The sequence below is a fragment of the Peromyscus leucopus genome, chromosome 12 (assembly GCF_004664715.2).
Source record: "Peromyscus leucopus breed LL Stock chromosome 12, UCI_PerLeu_2.1, whole genome shotgun sequence".
In the NCBI taxonomy this organism is placed as follows: domain Eukaryota; kingdom Metazoa; phylum Chordata; class Mammalia; order Rodentia; family Cricetidae; genus Peromyscus; species Peromyscus leucopus.
In genome coordinates this window covers 4,019,971-4,045,589 of record NC_051073.1, presented here as the reverse complement: position 1 = coordinate 4,045,589, position 25,619 = coordinate 4,019,971, and the positions used below count along the sequence as shown (strand labels likewise).

General features: G+C 50.4%; 1 protein-coding gene across 3 annotated transcripts in view; it reads right to left on the bottom strand.

The window, feature by feature from the left end:
- Vps26c (VPS26 endosomal protein sorting factor C) overlaps nucleotides 1–25,619 on the bottom strand; it is a 28,424-nt gene that overhangs the window by 156 nt on the left and 2,649 nt on the right. Inside the window, exons 2-8 of one of the 3 annotated variants that reach the window (XM_028879951.2) lie at nucleotides 18,388–18,531; nucleotides 16,187–16,336; nucleotides 10,990–11,070; nucleotides 8,060–8,134; nucleotides 4,325–4,475; nucleotides 2,985–3,137; nucleotides 24–140 (exon numbers count right to left, since the gene is read on the bottom strand). In XM_028879951.2, coding sequence (XP_028735784.1) covers nucleotides 58–140; nucleotides 2,985–3,137; nucleotides 4,325–4,475; nucleotides 8,060–8,134; nucleotides 10,990–11,070; nucleotides 16,187–16,336; nucleotides 18,388–18,531 — 837 coding nt within the window. In that variant the 3' untranslated portion in view covers nucleotides 24–57. The remainder of the gene's footprint in view (nucleotides 1–23; nucleotides 141–2,984; nucleotides 3,138–4,324; nucleotides 4,476–8,059; nucleotides 8,135–10,989; nucleotides 11,071–16,186; nucleotides 16,337–18,387; nucleotides 18,532–25,619) is intronic. The other 2 variants (XR_005092489.1, XM_037209623.1) reach the window with 2 other exon arrangements.

Sequence of the window (25,619 nt, the reverse complement as noted above, 5' to 3'; positions counted from 1 at the left end):
ACGTCCACGTGTGAGCAGATGACCAGACAGATGTCCACGTGTGAGCAGATGACTAGACTAGGTCCGGCAGAGCTTCAGCGGGAAATTCTCCGTGATGAGGTGATCACCATGAAGAAGGACCACCACATTAACCTCAAACTCTGCAGGGAAGAGAGAGACGCTCACTCACACTGAGCACTGGGAACCGTCACAGTGAGGCAATGTCCAGGTGCTGCCTGGGACTCAGTGTCTCCCTGGACTCTCTGCAGACCCAGTGAGACGCCATACTGCATGTGACTGCCACCATAAGCTTCTCTACCTGACTGTCTTGTCGGCCCACAGTGTGGTCTGACAGAGTGGCCACGCCTACAGCTCCAGCACTCGAGAGGCTGAGGCAGGAGGAGGGCAGTGAGCTTAAGGCCAGCCTGGGCTAGAGTCAGTTCCAGCATGGCCTATGCTACAAGACGACCCTGGTGGTTCTGTTGTGTGAACCAGGAGAGCAGCAGAGAGCTGGGTCAGCTGCTGTGCATTTGCAATCAGCTGAGGAGACCTTTGCTGAAACACTTGACTCTTCCATCCCTGCAGACAAGCTTCCTTCACTGGCTTTTCAGTCTTTACGGATAAAAATCACATCCCGGGATGAATGTGAAGAGGAAGTACCCCACACAAAACTGAGCCCTGTCTTTAATTTTGCTGGTATGGGCAAAGAGATCCCAGCACCACACTGCAGAAACTCAGCCCTGGGCAGGGTTTGGGGTGCACCCATGCAAATACACATAATTAAAAATAATAAGTTGCATAAAAAAACACATGGAGAAGTGTTTTCCCAGGGTCAGTCCCCAAGGAGCACAGAGGCCACCACATCTGTGGTAGAAGGTGGCCAGAGCTCAGAACAACGTGGCAGCAGTATCCACACTGGCTTTATGGGTGTGCAAAATGCTAAGGTGATGGTGTTATGGAAATTTGTACAAGTGTTTCAGAAAGCCAAAGGCCAGGCGGGGCATGCCAGGGTCAGTTCCCTGCAAAAGGCCCTGAGAGAGACCACTGTGAAGCTGTGAAGTTGTACCCAAGGTGCAATGGGAAGCCCCAGAATGTTGGAGAAGCAAGGACTGAGAAACTTCTGCAAGGAAAGCCTGCGGGCAAGAGAAGTTGGCCAAAGACAGCAATTTCCTTTGCTGCAGCACTAGAGCTGGATGGGTGGGGCTACCCAGATCCTGGAGCCCCAATGCCAGACATGGTGACAGACCTGGTATCTGACTGACCTGCTGGGCTTCAGTACTGCTTTGGTTCAACGTTCTTTCTCTCTCTCTTTTGCCTTGGCCTGTTGTTACTCTTTCTGAATGGGAATGTTGGTTCTGTGCCTATGTCGAGAGCATGCTATTTGTCTTTTGATCTTACAAGGACTCACAGCTGAGTCTCAGAAGCAGCTCCGGTCTTTAGATCATGGGACTTCTGAAGCTGCAATGAGTGCTGTTGTTGTAGGATGCTGTGTTCTGGCCAGGCTGTCAAAGACCTTTACTGTCACCTTGACTAGATCTGGAGTCATGTAAGGGACATCTGGTATACCTTCAAGGGAATTTCTAGAGATGTTTAGCTTAGGAGGGAAGAACTGCCTTGAATGTGGGTGGCACCATCCATGGCATGGGGTCTTGGCCTTAATAAAAAGAAAACAAGAAAGCAAACCTGATACCAGCATTTATCTGTCCTCTGGTTCACCTGGATGTGAGCAGGCAGCCTCCAGTAGTGGATTTTCCACCACCAAGGACTAAACCCCTCAGTCATGACCCACAATAAACCCACTTTCCTTTACTGTTTTAGGTATTTGGTCACACACTACCTTCATGACAACTGGAATGGCTTTTTCTATAGACTCACGGTGTGGCTTCAGTTGGCTTTAGTGTCCTGTATATGCAGCTTCTCACTGAGGCATTGTTGAGAAATCAAAGAGCTGAATGTAGTAGGCTGTGACTACTGTAAGTCTGTGTGCAGGGCATCTGTGTGCAGGGCATCTGTGTGCAGGGCCTCTGTGTGCAGGGCGTCTGTGTGCAGGGCGTCTGTGTGCAGGGCGTCTGTGGTGTGCAGGGCGTCTGTGTGCAGGGCATCTGTGGTGTGCAGGGTGCCTGTGTGCAGGGCATCTGTGTGCAGGGCGTCTGTGTGCAGGGCATCTGTGTGCAGGGCATCTGTGTGCAGGGCATCTGTGTGCAGGGCATCTGTGTGCAGGGTGTCTGTGGTGTGCAGGGCGTCTGTGTGCAGGGGGTCTGTGGTGTGCAGGGCGCCTGTGTGCAGGGCGTCTGTGTGCAGGGCGTCTGTGGTGTGCAGGGCGCCTGTGGTGTGCAGGGCGCCTGTGTGCAGGGCGTCTGTGTGCAGGGCATCTGTGTGCAGGGTGTCTGTGGTGTGCAGGGTGTCTGTGTGCAGGGCGCCTGTGTGCAGGGCGCCTGTGTGCAGGGCGTCTGTGTGCAGGGTGTCTGTGGTGTGCAGGGCATCTGTGTGCAGGGTGTCTGTGGCGTGCAGGGCGTCTGTGGCGTGCAGGGCGCCTGTGTGCAGGGTGCCTGTGTGCAGGGCGTCTGTGTGCAGGGCGCCTGTGTGCAGGGCGTCTGTGGTGTGCAGGGCGCCTGTGTGCAGGGTATCTGTGGTGTGCAGGGTGCCTGTGTGCAGGGCGTCTGTGTGCAGGGCGTCTGTGTGCAGGGTGCCTGTGTGCAGGGCGTCTGTGTGCAGGGCGTCTGTGTGCAGGGCGTCTGTGGTGTGCAGGGCGTCTGTGGTGTGCAGGGCGCCTGTGTGCAGGGTGTCTGTGGTGTGCAGGGCGTCTGTGTGCAGGGCGCCTGTGTGCAGGGTGTCTGTGGTGTGCAGGGCGTCTGTGGTGTGCAGGGCGCCTGTGGTGTGCAGGGTGTCTGTCTGTGTGCAGGGCGTCTGTGTGCAGGGCGTCTGTGGTGCGCAGGGTGTCTGTCTGTGTGCAGGGTGTTTCTTCCCTATGGACCACACCCTTTCCCGGGCACTAGCCGGCTTACCCACTTTGAAGTTAGTGGTCTCCAGGGTTGGGCAGGTGAACAGTCTGGGGAAGACCATGTACAGAGGGACAGAAAGGTTTCTACAAATGTCCCCATCAGCAATTTGAATATTCTGAATCTCTGTGGCATCACGTGCGTAGCCTTCTGCACACCCTGGGGAAAAGGAAACAGCATGGGGTCAGGACACCACGACCCCAAAGCAAACTGATCAGCAAACCCGTCCAGTGCTGTGCCAAGGGGGCACACATTTACCAACACAAACGCAGTTTGTTCCTCGGCACGGGGAGTCCCCTCCCTGGCACTTCTCACTTCCTCAAACATCACCACACTGGTGGGACAGTGCTCCCAAGACTTGGGGGGCTGGGAACCCAATGCCCCAATTACTATCTCAAGGATTAACTGCAAGTGGGGTCTTTGGGGGTGAGTAGGCATCGGAACAGCTTTGTTATGAAAATGAGGTCTCTGGCACATCTGCTCTGTTCTGACGTGATGTCCTCCACCATGTTAAGACTACAGGAAGGGAGGCCTTAGTGGCTGACAACACTTCCTGCTCGTGTAGAGAACCCGCGTTATTTCCCCGGCACATACATCAGGCAAATCACAATTACCTCTTAACTCCAGTTAAAGGGATCCACACTCCTTTATGGCCTCCCAGGGGCCCAAACACGTATGTCACAGACACACCAGAGTGGGGACAGAGACCTGTTCTGCATCTGACCGCTCTGTGCTGTGTTACAACATGGTCGAAGCTGTCACATGGCGAAGTGCAGCTCGCCAGCCTGAGAGAGCTCCATACACCAGTGCTCTCCTGAGACAAGCCATAACCGCCAGGAAGACAGTACTCCCCAAAGCTCTCACTCTCGACACTGCTGTGCCAGGGACTAAGTTTCTGATACGCTGCTTTTGGGAAGCACATTCAAAGCAAAGCTACGTCTCTGTGGCCCAAAGCTATTCAAACTTCCCTAAGCAGCCTAAGCAGAGGAACATGGCCATCCTCAGCAAGTGAGGTTGCCATAGCCATGATGTGTGGCCATGGCCTACTTCACTGTTTTTCCACAGGGGTCTGGGAACCTCCTGTGCCACTCCCAGGAATCAAGGGAAGCGTTTTTAAAGCCCGGATCCCCTGACTCCCCGGCACCACTGCACTTCTGAATTAGGATCTTTGAGATTGGGGCTCAGGCACACACACATCAGCAAACTCCAGGAGAAGGAGCACAAGTGAGCGTGAGAGCATCCACCTCACAAGAGCAGAGACTTCTAAGGGGAGCCTCGTGTGTTAAAACCACCCAGCACCTCCATCCTCGCCAGGACTGCCTGAGGGTGACAGACAGAAGCCTTACCACAGGTCTCCACCCGCACCAGCTGAAGCTCTATGCTCCGGATGGCAGCATCCGAATGCTCCACCACCAGCTCGCCTGTCAGGGGCTGCGTGATTGCGCAGTTGGTGGAGTTGAGATGTCCTCTGATGAGGAATTTGGGAAGTGAGGCCCTCTACACAGAAAGAGATAAACAAGACCTCAGGAACAGACGGAAAAGAGCCGTTAGTTATCCCAGCTGCGTCGGTACAAGGAAGGGCTGAACACCAAGTTGGGTAATTGTTCTGTGAAGTACTGAAACCCTGTTTTACAGAACAAGGGTGGTAAACGGTGTTACCACCTGCCAGCGGACACCAGACTGATCCTCACCCACCCTGTATACACAAAGGACAAACAGACGTGGGCAGCTCTGAGGAATCAACTCACGGCCTACACTGACTGGAAAAGCTCCTTCACCAGGCAACAAGACATAAATGTAGAAAGCCCGGGAAGTTGACAAGGGAGTTTAAGGACAAGCACTCCCTCAACCCCAAGCTGAAATAAATAAATACAGAAACAAATAAATACATAGACAAATAAATACATAAACATATAAACAAGCAAACAAACAAATAAATAAATAAAAAAGAAAGAAAAGAAAAAAAGGTTTAAGAAAAAAGAAAAAAAGTGGTCAGTTTTACACTGTTCCCAATGAGGCAAGGTTGAAGGCAGTTGTTTTTATTTCTGGGATGTTGAATGAGCAGCTTTTATCCATGCCTGATGAAAAGCTTTGGACTCTCTCTGGAGTCAGGAAGCTGGCCAGGGGAACCCGCAGTGGTGCTGAAGGAAACAGCTGGACAGCCATTTGGGAGTCTTCATCTCCGTCTTGTCCCACTACCCAGTAGAACCAACATAAGCCAAAATCTAACATCACTTAGAATCTGTAATTGCCTGTGAGTACAATTTGAAATTTCCTGGTACCACACTAAAAATTTTTAACACTACATCTAAAACGTTATCATGTCTGCATACAATTGATGAGAAGTATGCACGATGTAGCTCAGCTAGAACACTGCTCGCCTGGCAGGCAAGGACTCTGGCTCCAAACCAGGCACGGAAGCAAGTGTCTGTCATCCTAGCACTCAGGTGGCAGCAGGAGGGTCACAAGTTCAAAGTCATCCTCAACTAAGTAATCCAAGGCCAATCTGGGATACATGAGACCATCTCAAAAAAAAAAAAAAAAAAAAAAGTGTAAGTGACGCTTTGCGCTCTCTTGTTCACATCGAGTCTCTGGGACGGGGCGGGCACTCTCAGCCAGCTGCATCTTGAGGGGCCGTGGTCACCCAGGGGTGGTGGCCACCAGATCAGTGCAGCTCTCAAACATCTGGAAAGTGTTGGAAGACAAGTTTGGAAAACATGCTGCGTTTTCAGAAAAGTAGATAGCAGCAGAGGCTCACCCAGCTTCAGGCCGCTCGTGAAAAAGTGCCTTCCAGTGTCATGCTCAAGAGTCCTGAAGACACTTGGGTCCCTCTCCCGAGTAGTGATGCACCACACGCACACCACACATGCACCACACGCACCCACTGCACTGTATCACACCGCACACCACTGCACGGTAGTGATGTATCACACGCACACCACTGCACGGTAGTGATGCACCACACGCACACCACTGCACGGTAGTGATGCACCACACGCACACCACCCACCCCACGCACCACACGCACACCACTGCACGGTAGTGATGCACCACACGCACACCACTGCACGGTAGTGATGTACCACACGCACACCACTGCACGGTAGTGATGCACCACACGCACACCACTGCACGGTAGTGATGTACAACACACGCACACCACTGCACGGTAGTGATGTACCACACGCACACCACTGCACGGTAGTGATGTACCACACGCACACCACTGCACGGTAGTGATGCACCACACGCACACCACTGCACGGTAGTGATGTACCACACGCACACCACTGCACGGTAGTGATGTACCACACGCATACCACTGCACGGTAGTGATGTATCACATGCACTACTTTGAGTCTCATCTCCTGCCTGCCCATATTTTCTGTAGACTTCTTCTTATTCTTCCCCCAAATTCCTTTTATTTACTTAGAAAAGAAAAACCACAAGTGATATTTTATAAATAACTATGTGTTACACAAGGTATTTAAAATATAGCATGTGCTAGTGGTGGTGACACACACCTTTAACCCCAGGACTAGGGAGACAGAGGCAGGCAGATCTCTGTGAGTTCAAGGTCAGCCTGGGCTACAGAGTGAGTTCCAGGACCGTCAGCATCGTTACACAGAAAAATCAAGCCCTGTCTCAAAAAACAACATAAATAAACACATACACAGAAATAAAATAGAGCACGTTTTTCTCCTTGTCCAGTATCAGCATGAGTGTTTCTGCTGTGACAAATGCTGCTCACCTAGAACAGCGATATGGCCAGAGGAAAGGCACCACACACACCCGCCACTCCTGGAGGGTACTTTTGACAAAACTCAGTGTCCACTACACTCAGGAGAACAGTCTCGCCAGGGCTGGTGGCAGACCATCTCATTAATAAATCTACACCCCAGATCCTCAAGTGCACACCAGAACCAATACATGAAGAGGATAAAAGCAAGGGGCGGAGGACTGCGGAGGAGCATGAGAGACGGGAACAAGGCGGCTGTGTCTACAGCAGAAGGGAAGGGAGGGCACAGGGATCTGCCTGGCCCCGGGACATGATGGCTACTTCCTTCCAGAACCTTCTGAAAGGGCTCCCTATGACACACCCTTACAAAGAATGGCATCAGGCCGGGCAGTGGTGGCGCACGCCTTTAATCCCAGCACTCGGGAGGCAGAGGCAGGAGGATCGCTGTGAGTTCCAGGCCAGCCTGGTCTACAGAGTGAGTTCCAGGAAAGGCACCAAAGCTACACAGAGAAACCCTGTCTCAAAAAGAAAAACAAACAAACAAAAAAACCCCCAAAATTGGGGAAATTTTTCTGGTAGTGGGGCAGAGTGCTAATGCAAGAAGGCGGCCACAGTAACTGACTGCTTGGCGCAGGTGGCCCAGCAGAGGCCTGCGGGGAGCTGCCTCCAAGATCCAAGCGCCCTTGGCTCTCACGCTAGGAAATCTGCTGGTGCTGCCCTGTCCGGTGTCCTGGCTGTCCACACCCAGGAACAGGTCTCTGACTGGAATGCCAGTGAGACTGCAAACTCAGCCTCAGGAAGGGACGAGAGGCCAAGAGCCAGTGCAGACCGAGCGTCCCATGGGAAATAAGGGGCAGGCACGGGAGGGGCAGGAGTGGGGCTCAGTGCACAGGCAGAAGAGACCAGTGGGTGCAGTGGTGCATGCCTGTGGCCCGGGACGAGGGCTGCAGAAGAGACCGCGGGTGCAGTGGTGCATGCCTGCGGCCCGGGACGAGGGCTGCAGAGAGACCAGCGGGTGCAGTGGTGCATGCGGGGGGGGGGGGGGGCGGGTGCAGTGGTGCATGCCTGCAGCCCGGGACGAGGGTTGCAGGAGGCAGCCAGGGCAATGCAGTGAGACATCACCATGGCACAAGAACAAGGTCATGAGCATGTGAGGAGTCCTAAAAGGACTGTCTTTCCCCTAAGTAAATATTGAGCTCAATATGAAATCAGTTAGAAACCCCCTTGGGTACAAACACCATGAGAGGCTCTGTCACTGACCCCTCAATTCACAACTGGGCAGTTAACTGGGTCAAGTTACCAGGAAAGCCACCACACACAAGTGTGAGTGAGGAATGAGTACCTCTTTGACGTTCTGCAAGGTTTCCGGAGTGATCGTGAAGTCAACGGGACTCGGAGTCAGCTTCCCCTTCTGAGGCTGAAAAGGAGGTAAAACCCCAGTCAGCAGGGCGGACCTGGGGGTGGGCGGCTTTTCCTTTCTGACTAAAATGAATGGCAGCACAGGAGACTAACTGGAAGGACGTGGTGGTGAGAAGCAGGGGATGTGGTTCCAAACAAACTCAGGCCCACCCTCCCCCGGTACTGTCTCATCTGGACGCCGGGGCCAGATGTCTCCACCTGAGGCCCTCTGGGCTCAGAACTGAAGGGAGCAGAACGGTGAGGCTGGGAGATAAGAGCTGCGGCCACCTCGCTCGCGACAGAAAGGGACATGGAGCTCAAGGACTTGCTCGCTATGTGCAGAGTTGAACCAGACTGGCCAGTGCTGCTTGCCATTAGCTAGAGAGCTTCCTACTAGAAGGAACATTCCAGAATCCATTCACACGGCCAGGCTACACGGAAGCCTGCCTGGTACCACAGCCAAGGTCCAGGATCCAAAAGGCCAGCAAGACCCAAGACCCAGAGATGCAGAGAGGGCGCAGCCAGTGTGCCAAGTCCACTCACGTCCTAAAGGCTTATTCCACAGAGCTCTCTTCTCAACGCACTCTAGCTCAACAGGTTCACAGCCTGTTTTCTTGTCAGAATGTTCTTCCTGCTGCCCATAAGGAACATTGAACTTGCAAACCACATGCCAAAGTAAACTGTAGCCTTTCTGTGAGGCCTTCAAGTAACAGTTCTCTTTTCTTTCTTTTTCCTTCCCCCCTTCCCTCCCTCCTTTCTTCCTTCCATCATCTATCTATCTATCTATCCATCTATCTATCTATCTATCTATCTACTATCTATCAATCATCCACCCACCCACCACCTATTTTTTAGGCAGAGTCTCTCCACATAGCCCTAGCTGTCTTGGAACTCACTATGCAGACCAGGCTGGCCTTGAACTCACAGGATCCACCTGCCTCTGTCTCCCAAGTGCTGGGATTAAAGGCGTGCGCCACCACTGCCAGCCGCCTTTGGTTTTTTTGAGACAGGATCTCATCACTCTGTCACAGCACAGGGTGGCTTTGAGCACACCATGTAGCCCAGGCTAAAGCTGAATTCCCTGGTGAGCATCCTCCCTTCTGAGCGCTAGAATTACAAATGTGAGCTGCCGTGCTTGACTGACAGGATTCTTGAAAGCCCTGTGGTGACAGAACACCGTGAACACAGATGGGCCCTGGACAATGCAGTCACTGCTCTGGGCCTGATCATCTTAGGAGGGCTCTGTACGCACAGGGTAGGGACATCAGAGAAGCCTGGGCTCAGGGCTGAGTTAAGACTCACTGTTCTTCACAAAACGTAAAGCTTTCCATGTTATAGCCATAAAAGGCTCTAAGTTTGTCTTAGGACATAAAGCCCCAAACACTTTAACGTAGATTACTTAAAGACCTTTGATGGAAAAAGAATAGCCATCTTATACAACAACATGTAATTTTCAAAACCAAAACAATTTAATCATATTTTACATAAATTAGGAGCCGTAAGTAGGTAACTACAATACTAGGGGTCCTAAAAATGTTACCCAAATAAGGGATGCACATGAGGGCCCTGGGGACGACCTGGCTAACATCCTGCACTGCCACCCACTCTCAGAGCATCCCAAAGATGTCACATCACAGTCAGACACAAATCCACGTGGGACCCTCCTGACCCGCCAACCACCCTCACAGACGCCCTGCCGAGTCCCTCTTCACCGAGGTGCACAGCGCGGCGGTGGGATCCAGTGGGCTCCACCCAGCACCAACATGGCGATGGCATACGGAGCAGCCTGGTCAGAAACGCTCATGAGCGAGCACGGCACTGCACCCCTGCCTGTCCACAGAGCCCCCGCAGAGGATGTGGAGCAGGCCAGCTCCCTGAAGCCTCAGAGCAAGTTCCTCTGGCTGCACCGTCCCAGGTAGCTCTCCAGCCAGGTTCCTCCAAGGTCCCTCTCAAGGATCCTACCCCAGTCCTGGAACTGCTTGGACACCAGTCTGATGGAGGAGGGAACAGCAGGGTGTCGAGGAGACAGACTGACCACTGGCCAGCACTGACAGTGGTGCTCACAGGACACGAGGGCCGGCACGTGGCCGCCTCTGTGACAGCAGCCCTAGTGAGGTCTGAGAGACTGTTCTGGGGATGGATCGATGGATCTGTCACCACATGTCACATCAAGGGGAAGTGTTGCCACTGGTGATTTTCTGTGATCACGCAGGCCAGTGGTTCTGACCTTCCTAATGGGGCGACCCTTTAATACAGTTCCTCCTGCTGTGGTGACGCCCAACCATAGAATTATTTTTGTTGCTACTTCATAACTGTAATTTTGCTACTGTTAGGTACTGTGATGTAAGTGTCTGTATTTTCTGACGTTCTTAGGTGACCCCTGTTAAAGGGTCATTGGGAACTGCTGATGTAGGGTATGGCCTGCCTACATCAGCCTACTTGTTATGAACTCCCTAAGTTACTACAGCAGCGGTGGCCAGGGACCAACTACCCAAGACGGCAACGGAGAGGCATTTTTAAGAATTTGTTACTGCAAAACCTAGGCAAAAAGTGTGAGGATCGGAAAGAGACAGGCCTGCACATCCCATGTTCTCACATGAAAGCAGTCTGTCTCTGTGTTTGCCACAGCAACCTGAGGGCCAAGGTGGGTGTCTCCTTTGCAGAGACAGAACAGTATGCTTACTGCTTGTCATAAAATGGGTTTCCTGAGGTGCGGACCCAGAGCTGGGTGTCACTCACTGAGCCACAGAAATAGTGCCCATGCTGGTGCTCATGCCGCCAGTGTCCCATGGGGCCCCGCGTCCCCGCCGGACCCCGCCTGCTGGCTTGTGAACAGGTGCTACCCCACTTCTCACAAGAGAGCCTAGGGCTTACCGCAGAGTGAACGATGAACTCGCAGGTCTTGGTCAGGTCCTTGGCCAACAGGGACCGCCGCATGTCACAGCGCAGTGTGTACTGGAGGAGCAGGAGAAACAAGCGTCATCTCAGTAGATACAACGTCCAAAGGACAAGCAGTCAACATAGTTTAAGGACCTTTAGCCAATGGATGTGTTTCATGTAGTTGATATAACCGAGAGGAATTAATTTGCAAAATACGGGCATTTCTAAACAAACCTCACGCGGCTGTTCCCACAGGCAGGGTGTGGAGGTAAGAACAGGTAGCAGGGCACAGAGGCTTGAAGGCTGGACGCAGCTGCCCACCTCCTGTGAGCCCAGACAACACAAGCCCTCTGAGCCGCAGCTTCCCTCTGCACCCGGGGATATGGAGGTGGACCTGTGACAGGACCCATGAGCTCCACTCTGGGTGCTGAGTGTGAGGGGCCAGAGCCAAGTTCAGCCACACTGTCCCGAGGAGTTTTTCATTTACCAACAAGAAGCCATGGATGATAACATGAAAAAAAGAAAAAAACAGAACTCCAGGGAATCCTACAAACTATTCCTGTGTATTTTAAAGAAGAAACAAAGATGGTATTTTTAAAAGTTTAAAATTCAGAGACAGCTAGAAGTAAGAAGACTGGGATTAATTAATGTCCATGTCCAGGCACCACAGAGCCAGCCTCCATTCCCAGCGGTCTTCCCAGCCCTGTCCATCAATCTGCAGACGGAGCCCCAGGTGAACCGAAGGGCAGGAGACAGGGGCAGGGGGACGTCTGCTTTGCCTTTGGCTTGTTCACTTTTCCGAGTGTGTGGCGGCTTTTCTGAGCTTGTCACTGCTAGAGGAGGTCCTGCTGTGAGGAGCCTCTGTCCTCCTCAGGAACTGGGCACTGCAGTGTGGCCACTAAGTTACCTGATTGTGGCACAGGAACTGTGGCCTTAAATCAGGCAGCCCAGAAACCACCCTAGTGCTAGACTTTAGGAACAACTTCGGGAGCCAGGGTGCGGCTGGGCACCTGCTCAGCATGTGCAAAACTTTGGGTTCCATTCCCAGCGTTATAAATTATCCCACACCCTCATATAACTCCTGTTTAATTGACTTACCTGTTGCTTTAATCATATAGGAAAAACTTCTGAATTGCGTCAAAAATAACTTTCATACCTAGGACTGTACGCATGGCTATGAATCTTGTAAGAAGCTACATTCTTAAGAACAACATTTCCACATGAAATAAGTTCCTGTATATTTGAGGTACTACAGGGAGATAAAACATTTTTATAAGAATCATCTCTTGCCTGCAAGGATCTAAAAATTTATTTATGTGTATGTGCAGTATATATATTCTCTAGTAAGACCGCAGTCTGTTCCTCCCCAAACCTGACAAGCTCACTGGAGACTGGTGTGTGTGTGTGTGTGTGTGTGTGTGTGTGTGTGTGTGTGTGTGTGTGTGTGTGTGTACACAGCCCCACTTCCTGGACATCACACGCACTGAAGTGAGCCTCTTCTCCTCGCCTTAGCTTGTCTGGATTCTTTTCTCAGTCTGGCCTCTCCCACCTCCATCAATGCTTGGGAAGTGCGAGGTCAAGCCAGAACCACTTTTAGGACGTGAAGAAAGAATTCTGGCTTCCTGAGTCATGGACCCAGAAGGTGGAAGCTCCACCTGTCCAGTGACAGCCAGCTTTGCTCTGACAAGGGACAAGACGTCCCGAGGACAAAGCCAGTACACGGAAAAGCTAAGCTCAAACATTCTGGGGCCCTGGTCACCAATCTGGCCAAGCCACTCTCCTGGAACTCCTGATTCCATGACATAGGCCCCTGTCAATTTAAGTTTACTCTACAATTTGTGAAAGGAAGGCTACGAGTCACAGGCATCCACTTTCATCACTAGACATTGAGTGTGAGACCACAGATTTGTAAAGTAATGAGTCATGTGATCTGTTGGAGGGGGCAGCAAGGCGAAACAAGAGGTTAACTTCAGTGTAATGTTACAGAAGGGTCAAGTTCTCCTTCATTTACTGTCTCGGTTAACTTTGTATTGATACATGAGCTGTTACAGGGGGGATGGGGAGACGGCTCAGTGGTTAAAAGTACTTGCTGCTCTTGCAGAGGACCTGGGTTTGATTCCCAGTGTCCACATAGTGGCTTAAAGCCGTCTTTATTTAACTCCAGTTCCAGGGATGTGATACCCTCTTCTGGCCTCCATGGTCACTGCATGCATACGGTGCAGACACACATGCAGGGAAACACCCACATATGAAATAAACTTTTTTTTTTGGTTTTTCGAGACAGGGTTTCTCTGTGTAGCTTTGCGCCTTTCCTGGAACTCACTTGGTAGCCCAGGCTGGCCTCGAACTCACAGAGATCCGCCTGCCTCTGCCTCCCGAGTGCTGGGATTAAAGGCGTGCTCCACCACCGCCCGGCCACACACAGTATTTTTAACTGTGAAAAGGGAGACTAGAGTTTTTAAAAATTAATTCTGGATATGAGATTTTAGCAGACATGGTGGTGTTGTTATATGTCTGTGCTATAATATGAAATTTTGCAAGTATGGCCACAAGAGCAGAACTCAGTAGGAAGTAACAAGCAAGCCTCCGCAAGTCAGGAATTTAAAATAGGTTACGCTTTCAACCCTTGGTTTTGTCTCATGATATTTACATTACACTACTACAATACAACCCAAATTATAATGAAAAAGTTTCTAACAGTTTCTTGTGTCGTACTATAATAATTTGAGCGAAAAGTCATTAGGAATTTAATTAACAACAAAGCTTTTGCCATGTGGTGGTGGCACACACCTTTAATCCCAGCACTTGGGAGGCAGAGGCAGGAGGATCTCTGTGAATTTGACGCCAGCCTGGTCTACAGAGCAAGCACCAGGACAGCCAGGGCTACACAGAACAACCCTGTCTCCAAAAACAAAACAAAAGTAAACAATGTACACTGATGTAATCTTCAGAAGAGCATGGCAAACAATATGCGCCATGAGTGATACACTGGGAATCCCTATGCTGAGATGAGCCATGTGACCACAGCAAGTCACGGTCCTCTCTGGATGATACTCGCTTACTGACAGAGAAGCTAGGAAAGACCTGTCAAATACAGGATGGATGGATGGATGGATGGATGGATGGATGGATGACATGGAGCAAAAGCCACAATCCTAGATTCTACTAAGTAGATTTCTCAAGAGAAAATGTACATTTGCATATGAGCTATTTGCGAGTCTATGATCGTTTGATAAAAACGTTAAGTATGATTCTGTGTAGTCTCCAGGTTTTGGAGACAGATGCTGAAGTACTAAGACAGGAAGTGCACAGAGACCGTGCAACTGACTTTCACACGACTCAGAAATAAGCACAGATGAGACAGGATGGCCAGGCTGGGATGCAGCTCAGGGATGCAGCACATGCCTAACACAGCTGGCTTCCAACTCCAGCTGCACGGAAAAATATTAATCACTGGTAAGTGGTGATAAGCCTGAGGCTCAGGTAAAAAGAAATTGCATCTTTACAAATTTTTAAGATATTTGGGCCTAGGTATAGTTCCATGCTGTAGCTGAGGTTAACCCTGAAGTGGGAAAATCTGATGACCAAGAAAAAAGTAGGGTGGGGGCATCATCAGCTCTGACAGAGAACTAGCCTCACACTAACACTCTCATGCACCTAAGAGGCCCCAGTACATACACGGTCAGGAAACACACTCTACATTTATATTCTTAGTAGCATTTGGAAAAGGATGAGACTTCCAATCTAACTTTAAATAAATCAGTTTTTTTTCTCTTAAGTGACAACAAACAAAAGAGACTATAACCAGAAAAACTGATCTTATTCCAATAAGTTTCCTTTTTAATTTTCTTTTTGTGTGTGTGTGGTGGGTGTGGTGTGCGCCCACATGCAGAAGTCAGAGGACAACTAAGGAGTTGATTCTTCCTTCCATCACGCAAGGCTTACAGACGGAACTCAGGCTTGGCAGCAAGCATGTCTACCTGCTGCACTATTAGTGCCTGCCCGCCACTCAGGTTTTGAAATCATGTGGATGTGTGGTGTGTGTCTTTGGGTATACACATATGCACTGGGGTACCCTCATGGAGCTGAGGTCCAGGTACTTGTGAACAGCTTCACGTGGGTGCTAGGAACCAAACTTGGGTCTCTTCAAGAGCAGTACCGAGTCTTAACCACTGGGACCACTTTCCAGCACCATTTTTGTTTTGTAGATTTATTTTTATGTGTGACTGCATCCTTGTGTGTGTGTTATTACTTGAAACAAGTGTCTGAGAAAGAGGGCTGAAACTTTTTTTTCATAGAAAGGTAGCTTTTGCAATGGAGTTCAGCATCCTATGTCATTTACCTTGACAGATTTTCAAGCAATTCATGAATTTCACCTAAGACTAAACCTTTAGTTAACTCTCCCAAAGGCTTTAAGTTTTTTTTTTTAATGTGCTAGATTTTAAGCGAATGAGTGGTATTTACTAAGTCCAAATGTAATTAACTGAAACCTGATTAACAAATCAAACACTGTCCAATCTCCTGCTTTCTTGTGCATCCTAAGACTCCGGGCTGTCTCACTTAGCAAGGCAGACTACACAAAAGTACCTTTCTTCGCACTGACGGAAGGAAGGGGCTCTGGCTGAGTCATGACTGGGCTCTGCTCCTGAGACAATAGCAACTGGGAAAACCATCCCTCACAGCAGAGGTAGACAGGAAGTCATAAATCCACTTCCCCTCATTTACAAGATTTGCTCAATGAAGAATACAGCCTATGTTGAAGCGGCAGCCTTTGGGTATTACACAAAGAGACACTCATAAGACTAAAACAGACAAGTTAGTGCTGCCAGAAAGAGCCTGAAGCAGATCTGGGCCCCTGATGGTGTCACTGTGGCCTGAGAAAAATGAAGAGAAACAAAGAACTTTAAGGAAGAAGTAATAACCATCAACACAAGGGTCACAGGGCTCGGGGTGTAACTTTGTGTTGCAGCGTGTGTGAGACTCAGGGTTTAATCCCTCACATTGCAAAAATAGTATGTCATACATAAAAGTAGTTAGCAGGACAGAATAAGAAATGGATACAGCATATACATGAGCAGTCTTGGAATTAATCATTATTAGGGTTTGAGTTCAACTACGTCAGTAAAGGCAAATGGTCAAGCTGTCTTCAGCAGAAAAATAAAGGTGTCAAGTATGTGGGGCAGGAACTCACCTGAATGTTCACAAACACGCCGTGGTAGGTCTCATACAGGACTTTGCTGCCCTTGACGTGCAGAGGAAACTCAAAGGGAATCTCAGTCTTGCCACTGGGGAGCTTTCCTGGCTTCAGCACGTCTATGGTGCTGTTGAGAATCTGGATCGGCTGTCAACACAAATCAGCTTCAGCCATCAGCACACACTGGGTCTGTCTGTCTGTCCCTGCAGTCACGCTAGCACCGGGACACGAATACACCTGCTCCTCTGTGTCGGAAGCACAGGGCTGGGGCTGGACACAGACAGCAAGTTGCTTCTGTCTTCAGAGTCCGCACATTGGTTCCTTTTTTTTTTTTTCTTTCTTTCTTCTGAGACAGGGTTTCTCCGTGTAATTTTGGTGCCTGTCCTGGATCTCGCTCTGTAGACCAGGCTGGCCTCGAACTCACAGAGATCTGCCTGGCTCTGCCTCTAGAGTGCTGGGATTAAAGACGTGTGCTACCAACCACTTGGCTGGTTCATTTCTTTAAAAACTGTTACTACATTTAGTTAATTTAGTGTGAGTGTGAGTGTGAGTGTGTGTGTGTGTGTGTGTGTGTGTGTGTGTGTGTGTGAGAGGACAACCTGTGGAGCTCCGTTTGCTCCCCCACTGTGTAGGTCGTCCTAGGGATCCAATTCAGGCTGTCAGCTGCTGAACCATCTCTCACTGCTCCAACAATGGTTCAAACCCAGGCCACTGAGGTGCTGTCCACAGTAGGAACTGAGCTCAGGTGTGCCTGTTTCCTGCTCCAGCGCCTCACTGGACTGTCCTGAGAACCCTACATGGAGAGTAAGTAAGCAGGCCTACCATGAGGCTGCCTGGCCGGGCTGGCCAACGCATGGCCTGGGACTACTCCTTAGCCGGCATCTCAGCACTGGGACCCAGTCCCACAGCCCTCAGCCTCCCTCGGTCCTCAGCCTCCTCTCAGTCCTCAGCCTCCTCTCGGTCCTCAGCCTCCCCTCGGTCCTCAGCCTCCTCTCCCCTCGGTCCTCAGCCTCCCCTCGGTCCTCAGCCTCCTCTCAGTCCTCTCAGCCCTCAGCCTCCCTTGGGTCCTCAGCCTCCTCTCAGTCCTCAGCCTCCTCTCAGTCCTCAGCCTCCTCTCAGTCCTCAGCCTCCCCTCAGTCCTCAGCCTCCCCTCAGTCCTCAGCCTCCTCTCAGTCCTCAGCCTCCCCTCAGTCCTCAGCCTCCTCTCACTCCTCAGCCTCCTCTCAGTCCTCAGCCTCCCCTCAGTCCTCAGCCTCCCCTCAGCCCTCAGCCTCCCCTCAGTCCTCAGCCTCCTCTCAGTCCTCAGCCTCCTCTCAGTCCTCAGCCTCCCCTCAGTCCTCAGCCTCCCCTCAGCCCTCAGCCTCCCCTCAGCCTCAGCCTCTCCTCAGCCTCCCTCAGCCCCCCTCCCCAGCCTCTCAGTCCTCAGCCTCCTCTCGGTCCTCAGCCTCCCCTCAGTCCTCAGCCTCCTCTCAGTCCTCAGCCTCAGCACCGTAGGTCTGGGGCGGGGAGGTTTCTCCTCCAGCCCCAGCCCCCACATAGACTCCTCAGAGGGGTCCACAGTGAGGAAAACAGGAATATCATTCAGGAAGCCGAGTTTTTACAATCTCTATTTTATTTCATTTTGAGATCGAGTCCTCCTGTATAATGCAGACTGGCCTCAAAGTTCAGATTCTCATTGCCCCTGCCTCGGTCTCCAGAGCACTGGACTACAGCATATACCGTTACCTCCGGCTTTAAAAGCTTTGGTTTAACATCACCCCAAGAAAATTCCTAATGAATTACAATTAGACAGATGCAAAACCATAGGACACCACTAAACCTAAGTTCACGTGCTCCTCCTCACAGGCTTCTTCCTCAAATAGAGCTCACACAGCCTTCAGGGAGAAAAAACCCCTAAGTTTGGGGAACTTTCTAGAATATAAACTCTACAAGAGCTCCCTGCTCAAAGTGCATCTCAGTGTGAAGTTCAGCAGGGGCAGTGTACAGAGAGTGTGATAAACAAGGCAAGAGGCACAGGCCACGAGCATTTCTGAGAAGCTCAAGTCACCCAGCACCAGCCGGGGCAGCACGACCCAGGAGCAGCAGCCTGACTGCACAGGGTGGCTCTGTGAGAACTGAGTGTGAGGCCATGAGCCTCACAGCGCCCCCAGCTACCCAGGCACTCGGCGAGTGCACAGCATCGGCGCCGCGGCTCTTACCTTCACAGAGTTGTAGAAGGCTTCGAACACACCCACACTTCTGGCACTCAGCTGGAGGCTGACAGTCCCTTCCATGGTCAAGGACACTCCCTGGTGCTGGACAGAGTCCTTGCTAGAGATGACCACCACACCAGAGAGCACTTCCTGGGGACGAGAGGCAGCGTCCAGTCAGAACAGCACCTCTCCCTCAACAATGCTGTTCAGAGATCCACACATCTGTGCAGATGTCACAACCCTTTCCACCCTCCCCAGCAACAGTGATGTCAGGCCTGGACAGAGGAGGATGCTCTGGGCCCTTCCCCCAATGGCACCTTCCAGATACTCCCCTAGTCCTGGCTGCTAAGATCCCACCTGAAGTCTGAAATACTGCCAGCAAATGGTACTGCGACGGCACAACGCCGCTTACAACACAGGAAACAGCGGTAGGGAGAGAAGTGGAGGTCAGCCCACACCGACACTGGAAGACAGTGGACCACGTCTTGTGCTCTGTGGGGTTTCAGGGGCAGGGCATACCTTGTGCCTATGAAATGATGAAATGTACTAAGTATTTGTTTCCACTACCTACTCCAGAGCCCTAAAATCCACCTGAGAACAAGGCTAGCAAGATGGTGCAGTGGGTAAAGACACTTGCTGCCAAGCCTCATGGCCTGAGTTCAATTCCTGGGACCCACATGATGGGAGAAAGCCGACTTCCACAAGATGTTCTCTGACCTCCACATACCCAATCACATAAATAATATTTCTGAATAATCGGCATTATCTCATTTTATTTACAATCAAAGCCTTTTACATCAGACTCCCAGGAGAACTTTATATTCTTAGAACATAAAAGTGCCATAAACAGATTTACATGAAAGTGCCTCTGAAATAATTTAGCTTCTAAATTTAATTTTAAAATAATTCCAGGGAGGCCTTTAATCCCAGTACTCAGGAGGCAGAGGCAGGTGGATCTCTGTGAGTTAGAGACCAGCCTGGTCTACAGAGTGAGTTCCAGGACAGCCAGGGCTACACAGAGAAACCCTGTCTTGAAAAACAAAACAAAAATCAAAATTAATACTGATTTGTTGATAAATCAGGCATTCTTATAAGATATACTATGCAATTCCTATTTTAAAAACGCCCTCTCCCCACTCTTACCCAGACGCTCAACACAAATGCAGGAAGTGCAAGGCTCTGGAGAGCATCCATGCCTTACCCCGGACACTGGACGGGCTTCAGCTGAGGACACCTCACAGAGAAACGCCTACAGGTGTATGGTGCAGGGAGAAGAGCGTGGCCTTTGCTATCCTAGGAAAGCTGAGCTAACTGGAAACGAGGATGAGGGAGAACGCGGCTCCTGCTATACGTATGCAGAAAGCATAGAAGGCGGGCAGAATGTTCTAGACTATACACCAGACCCTCTATGCAGACACTCGAACCTGTGTTCTTCGTCACAGTAGGCAGCATGGCCGCCTCACTGACCTGCAGAAAAACTCAACCCTTCCTTGAGGCAAAGGGCCAAAGTGCCAATCGGCCACCTATGGCACAGGGGTTCAGTTCAGTCTCTGCTCGGGAGCCACTGGAGGTGGACCAGGACCTCAAGCCCCCCTTAACCAGATCCCCAGATCAGCCTGAACGTACACACAGTGCGAGCTTCGTGTTCACCCCTGGCCTCTCAGCCTCGGGATCACCTTTAACCAAGAAGACACTTTCTGTCAATAAAATATAAGAGGCCACTCCACACTGCATGATGACTCTTGTTCCCAGAAATAAATGGCCAGACCATAAATGGGACTCTGTATTGAAGATGAGGAACAGTCCCATCAGGGAGAGCTGGGGTTTAGAAGTGTGCCAGAACATCACTGTGTGTACACATGACATTTCCTTACCGTTCTTCTGTCAACAGGCACACAGGCTGATGACCGCATACCTTGGCTATCATGAATAGGGCTGGAATAAAAACTTTTAAAGTTGTAAACTGCCCCAATTAAAACAAAAAGGAAGTGCTGGGGATGATATTTGTATGTGATTTCTTGTACACACAAAACACACTTTTGAAAAGCTGAGAAGCGGACAGATGTGACTACCCAACAGAAGGGATGGAGGATGGAGGAAGGTGAGCGTTACCTGTCTTGGAATGGGACCTGTTCGAACCATATGAACTGGTGATTTATTACTACAGTAAGTTCATTTTTAAGTAATATAAAATTCCAGAATGGACACCTCTAAGACCTGAATGCACAGTCTCTTCAATCTGGTACCTGGGGGAGGCGCATTCTCTGAAGACTGCAGGCTGCAGCATTCTATTTGGACTCACTAGCAAGAGAGCAAGGCACTCTGCTAGACCCTTTGGCCATGCTCCCTCCATGCCGACAGCGCTGGCAGCAAGATGAACAGCTGTCAAAGTCCACTGTTCTGCCTTCCCTCCCAACATTTCACTAACATCCTCACAACCACCACGACTCTTAAGCCATATTTGCATCAACGACCTTGTAACCTAAATGAACTGCCCTTTTGCTGTCCAGTGTGGAACTGGGTCACTACAAGTTAACTAACAAGGAAACAAACCACAGCTAAGTTACTGAGCTGGGTGGGGAAATATGAGTGAGGCAATGAACGAGTTCTACTCCCTAGGAGCATTCTGGCTAGAGAACGGCCACCAGAACTGGAGAGGTTTCAATTTATTGCCCGTCCGTTCCCACAGCATGAACAGCAGCATTCCCATCTTGTTTGGAAAGCAGGATAAAGAATCGTGAGGTATTTCTCCATGTAGTGAGTAATGGACAGTGTGGTGTCTACTGACTGAAGTTCCAGGAAGAATAATTTTGAGGAGAATGTGCTGCTGTGATACATCAGGAAAAGTGAGATTGTGCGGGGCCGGAGCTGGCTCCACAGGAGGGCTCACTCTCCTCTCACAACCGCGCATAACTGCATTTGGGGGATTCAATACCGAGGGCCTCTGCAGGAACCTCTCTCTCTCTCTCTCTTCTCTCTCTCTCTCTCTCTCTCACACACACACACACACACACACACACAGAAAAAACACAAAAGTAAATATTTTAAGTGAAGTAATGTTACTCACTCCTGAATTTTGTCAAAATGAAAACAAAATCTCATCTTCACCCCAGAACCTCCGCATAAACAACTGTGGCAATTTTACTTGTCTCTATCCAGATGTCCTATGGAGGGGTGGAGGGGTGCTCAGACTGTGGTTCATCCATCTAGGGTTAGGCAACTCAGCAATAAAGACTCGAGAACTAAGCTAGGGGGTGATGGCACACACCGAAATGCCAAAACTGAGAGGGGGTCTCAGCTGGGCAAGAGGATTGTGAGTTTGAGGCCAGTGTGGGCTACATAGTCAAGCCCTACAGGAAACTGTTCAGAATTCTTCAGTGCACAAAAGCAGTTCACAAAACCTCTCCTCTCCACGTCGGCATGAACAGTGCCTACAATGCAAACGTGAGAAGAGCAGGGCGACTTCCAGAGGCCACCTACAAACAGGTGACCCAGGAAATGCTGCGGGGAGAAAAAGTCACCATAGCCACCCGTGTGTGGCCTGAGTGTGCACAACTGCCCCAGCGTGCAGCTCTACCAAGTCATGCCCTGTCCAACTGAGGCTGGGCACATGGGGCTAGCACACTCATCTCCCACCGACGCATGACGGAGGTCACGTCTGCATGAGCAGCTGCCTGCACCATGCAGTCTCTCCCCCGGACGTCACAAGACGATACGGCGACGCTCGGAGCTCAGCGAGTGTCTCCACAGCACGCTGCTGTCAGGCCCTGGGTTGTTTCTGCTCTTCTGGAGCAGTTAGAGCCCGAGTACAAGATGGAGGGAAAACAGTCCACCAACGTCATAGGGCTGCCAGATGGTTCAGCAGGTAAAGGCACCTGCCACCAAACCTGATGTTAGGAGGGAATCAAGTCCACTAGTTGTCTTCTGACCTACACACAAACACACACACACACACACACACACACACACACACACACACGAATGAATGAATGAAATGGAAAAAAGTCATTCTTCTCCCTAACTACAATAGTGCCTAGGGTTGGAGAAGAAATTACAGAGGTAAAACAGCATTTTTTTTTTACCACCACTCAGGAGCTGGGGTAATGGTGTGTGTGCGTGTGTGCGTGCACATGCGTGTGTGCGTGCACGTGTGTGTGTGTGTGTGTGTGCGCGCGCGCGCGCGCGCGCACGCGCGTGTCTGTGCACGAGCGCGCGCGTGCAAACTCAACTGAAACTGAAATAATGATGGAGAGCAAATTGGAGAGTGGCTTTGCACAGCAGTGGTGGCGCACGCCTTTAATCCCAGCACTCGGGAGGCAGAGCCAGGCGGATCTCTGTGAGTTCGAGGCCAGCCTGGGCTACAGAGCAAGATCCAGACAGCCAGGGCTACTGAGATCCCTGTCTGGAAAACAAAACAAACAAACAAAAAGGCAAGAGTGGCTTCACTTTGAATGTCTCAGTGACTTACCTTGCTAAGAGGTCAGTCGATAATCAAGGGCAAAGATACGGCATTGAGGGTTGGGTGTCAGGGAGGACTATCCCCAGATGTTCAACTGCAGTCACATTTGCCACCCAACACATGCCCCCTCCTCCTTCTTCTGAGCTGCCCGGCACTGGGACCACCCACAAAGCATTCTGCCTTGGCTGCAGTGGAAGCCAAGAACAGACAGACCCGTAGGGTGCTGACTCAGCCTGGGGCGTGGATGGGGTACCGAGAGGCGAAGAGTCAGCAAAGGGAGGCTGTGGTGATGTTTACTGATTGGGTTAACTGGGGTAAGGAAACCCACCCTAACTACAGGAAAGAATGAAACAGAGAAAAGAGCTGAGCACCGACATCCTCAGCTTCCTGACTGCAGACACGACTGGACCAGCTGCCTCAAGCCCCTGCACCATGAATTCACCCAGCGGACTGTGAGCCACATCAACCTTGTTCTCTTGAGCTGCCTTTGTGGGGCGTTTTATCTCAGCCATGTGAGAAGTAACTCCCACAGGGAGCACCTGCCCGACGGCCCTGGGTCCTGGGTCCTGGGCTGGTTCTGACACAGCTTGGTCTTGAAGCACTGCACACTACAGCCACAGACTGGGTGGGGATGCAGGTTTCGGGTCACACAGAGGCCTAAGGAGCAGCATGAACAGAACTCAGGGTAAAGCTGGGGCAGGAGGAGGATGGGAAGAACCACCAAGGGCTCAGCAGGGAGAAGGTGGGGCTCATCACACCGATGTGCAGGGTGCATGGCGTGCGTAGACCTACCCAGCGGCAGAGCCGAAGGGAAACAGCCTGCAGGGGCCAGCAGGCCATCCAGTGTCTGGGCCGGCACAAGAGCAGCCATGACCGACAAGCACAGAACCATAGAGACAATTGCTGCAGCCCAGTCTCCAAACAGGCTGGGATAATTCTCAAAACACCTTTCGTGTATTACATGAGCACTAGGTTATGAAACAGGAAAAAAGCCTTTTCAGGAGTATTAGGTTACAAGTGAGGAGAGAGGTCCACTTACAGTTCCTAATGGTGCAGAACCTCCACATGACCCTGCAATCCCTCCCAGTTTGAAGATGTCCGTCTTATACTCTCACATACTACAGTTCATTTGTTAGAAATCTAGCAGGACAACAGTCCTGGTCACTCATTGTTCTAGTACTGTGAAGAGACACCATGACCAAGGCAACTTACAAAACACAGTGTTTAATTGGGAGCTTGCTTACAGTTTCAGAGGGTGAGTCCATGACCATCATGGTGGGGAGCATGGCAGCAGACAGGCGGGCAGGTGCGAGAGCAGTACCTAAGAGCTTATACCCTGGTCCATAAATCCAACACAGAGACTGAGCCTGGTGTTGGCTTCAGAAACCTCAAATCCCAGTGACACATCTTCTCCAACAAGGCTTCCCAAACAATTCTACCTACTCCGGACCAAGTACTCAAACATGTGAGCCTATGGGGGCCATTCTCATTCAAACAACCACAATAATGTAGAACAGTTACGCTTTCTCTTTTTAAAGATTTATTTTATTTCATGAATACAAGTGTTTTACCTACACGTACGACTGTGCACTATGTGCATGCCTAGTGCCCCTGGAGGTCAGAAGAGGGTGTGGGGTCCCCTGGAACTGGGATCCTGAGCTGTCTGTAAGCCACTAAGTAGACTCTGGGAATCAAACCAGGATCCTCTATGAAAGTAGCCAGTGCTCTGAACCTCTGAACAACCTCTCCAGCCCTGAGCTTTCATTATTAAACAGCATCTCAGTTTTGCAACTTTTCCTTATAAATAATGAGCTGTTGTATAGAAGGTTTCTCCTATGTATGTATGTATGTATGTATGTATGTTTTTTTGAGGCAGGGTTTCTGTGTAGTTTCGGTGCCTGTCCTGGATCTCGCTCTGTAGACCAGGCTGGCCTGGAACTCACAGAGATCCTCCTGGCTCTGCCTCCCGTGTGCTACGATTAAAAGCATGCCCCACCACCACCCAGCTCTCCTCTTTATTTTTTAAGAAGTTACATCCATGCCAAGTAAGACAAAATGAACAGAGTTCTTGGATCTTTTGGGGGGAGGTAGGTAACAATAACCAGCCCACGGCACAGGAATCCCCTGTCATAATAACCTGGCTGTGCTGGGAGTATGCCTCCTTTTTATTTCACTGCTCTAATATTCAATGGTGTCACTTTCATGAGTACATGTATCAGATTTAAGAATAAGGCATTCTGAATTCATAAAAACAATGAGCTGTATTTACATTACGGGAAGATTCACTGCAGGGTTCTTCTGGCCAATAAGCTCATCCAGTGTCCCAAAGACACAACATAACTCACAATGTCACACACAGTTTTGTTCAAGTACCTGTTAGTGCACCACACAAAAAATAGAGAATCACCACTTTGGGGCTCAAAGGTGCTAGAATCTGTACATCCTGCTTGGATGCTGACCCTTAGTCCTCCTGTCCACAGTGGCAGGGATCTGGCACAGTGCACTGCTTAGCAGGCACTTGGGATGCGGCCATATTCACATCATGGCAGAATAGTTCTGAGGGTGAACAAACTATGGGGTGTAGGAAAAAAATAGAACAATATGACCACGTAGCATCTGAGCCTCTACCATGGGTCAAATTTATGGTACCTGGAAGTACCATCTCTCCGTTTTGAAAATACAGCATTTGAGTAAGTGCTGTTTCCTTCCTACAGATGAGAATAAGACCTAGAGTCCTAGACTTAGGAATAAAAGGATGGTGACTCCTGACTGCAATCCC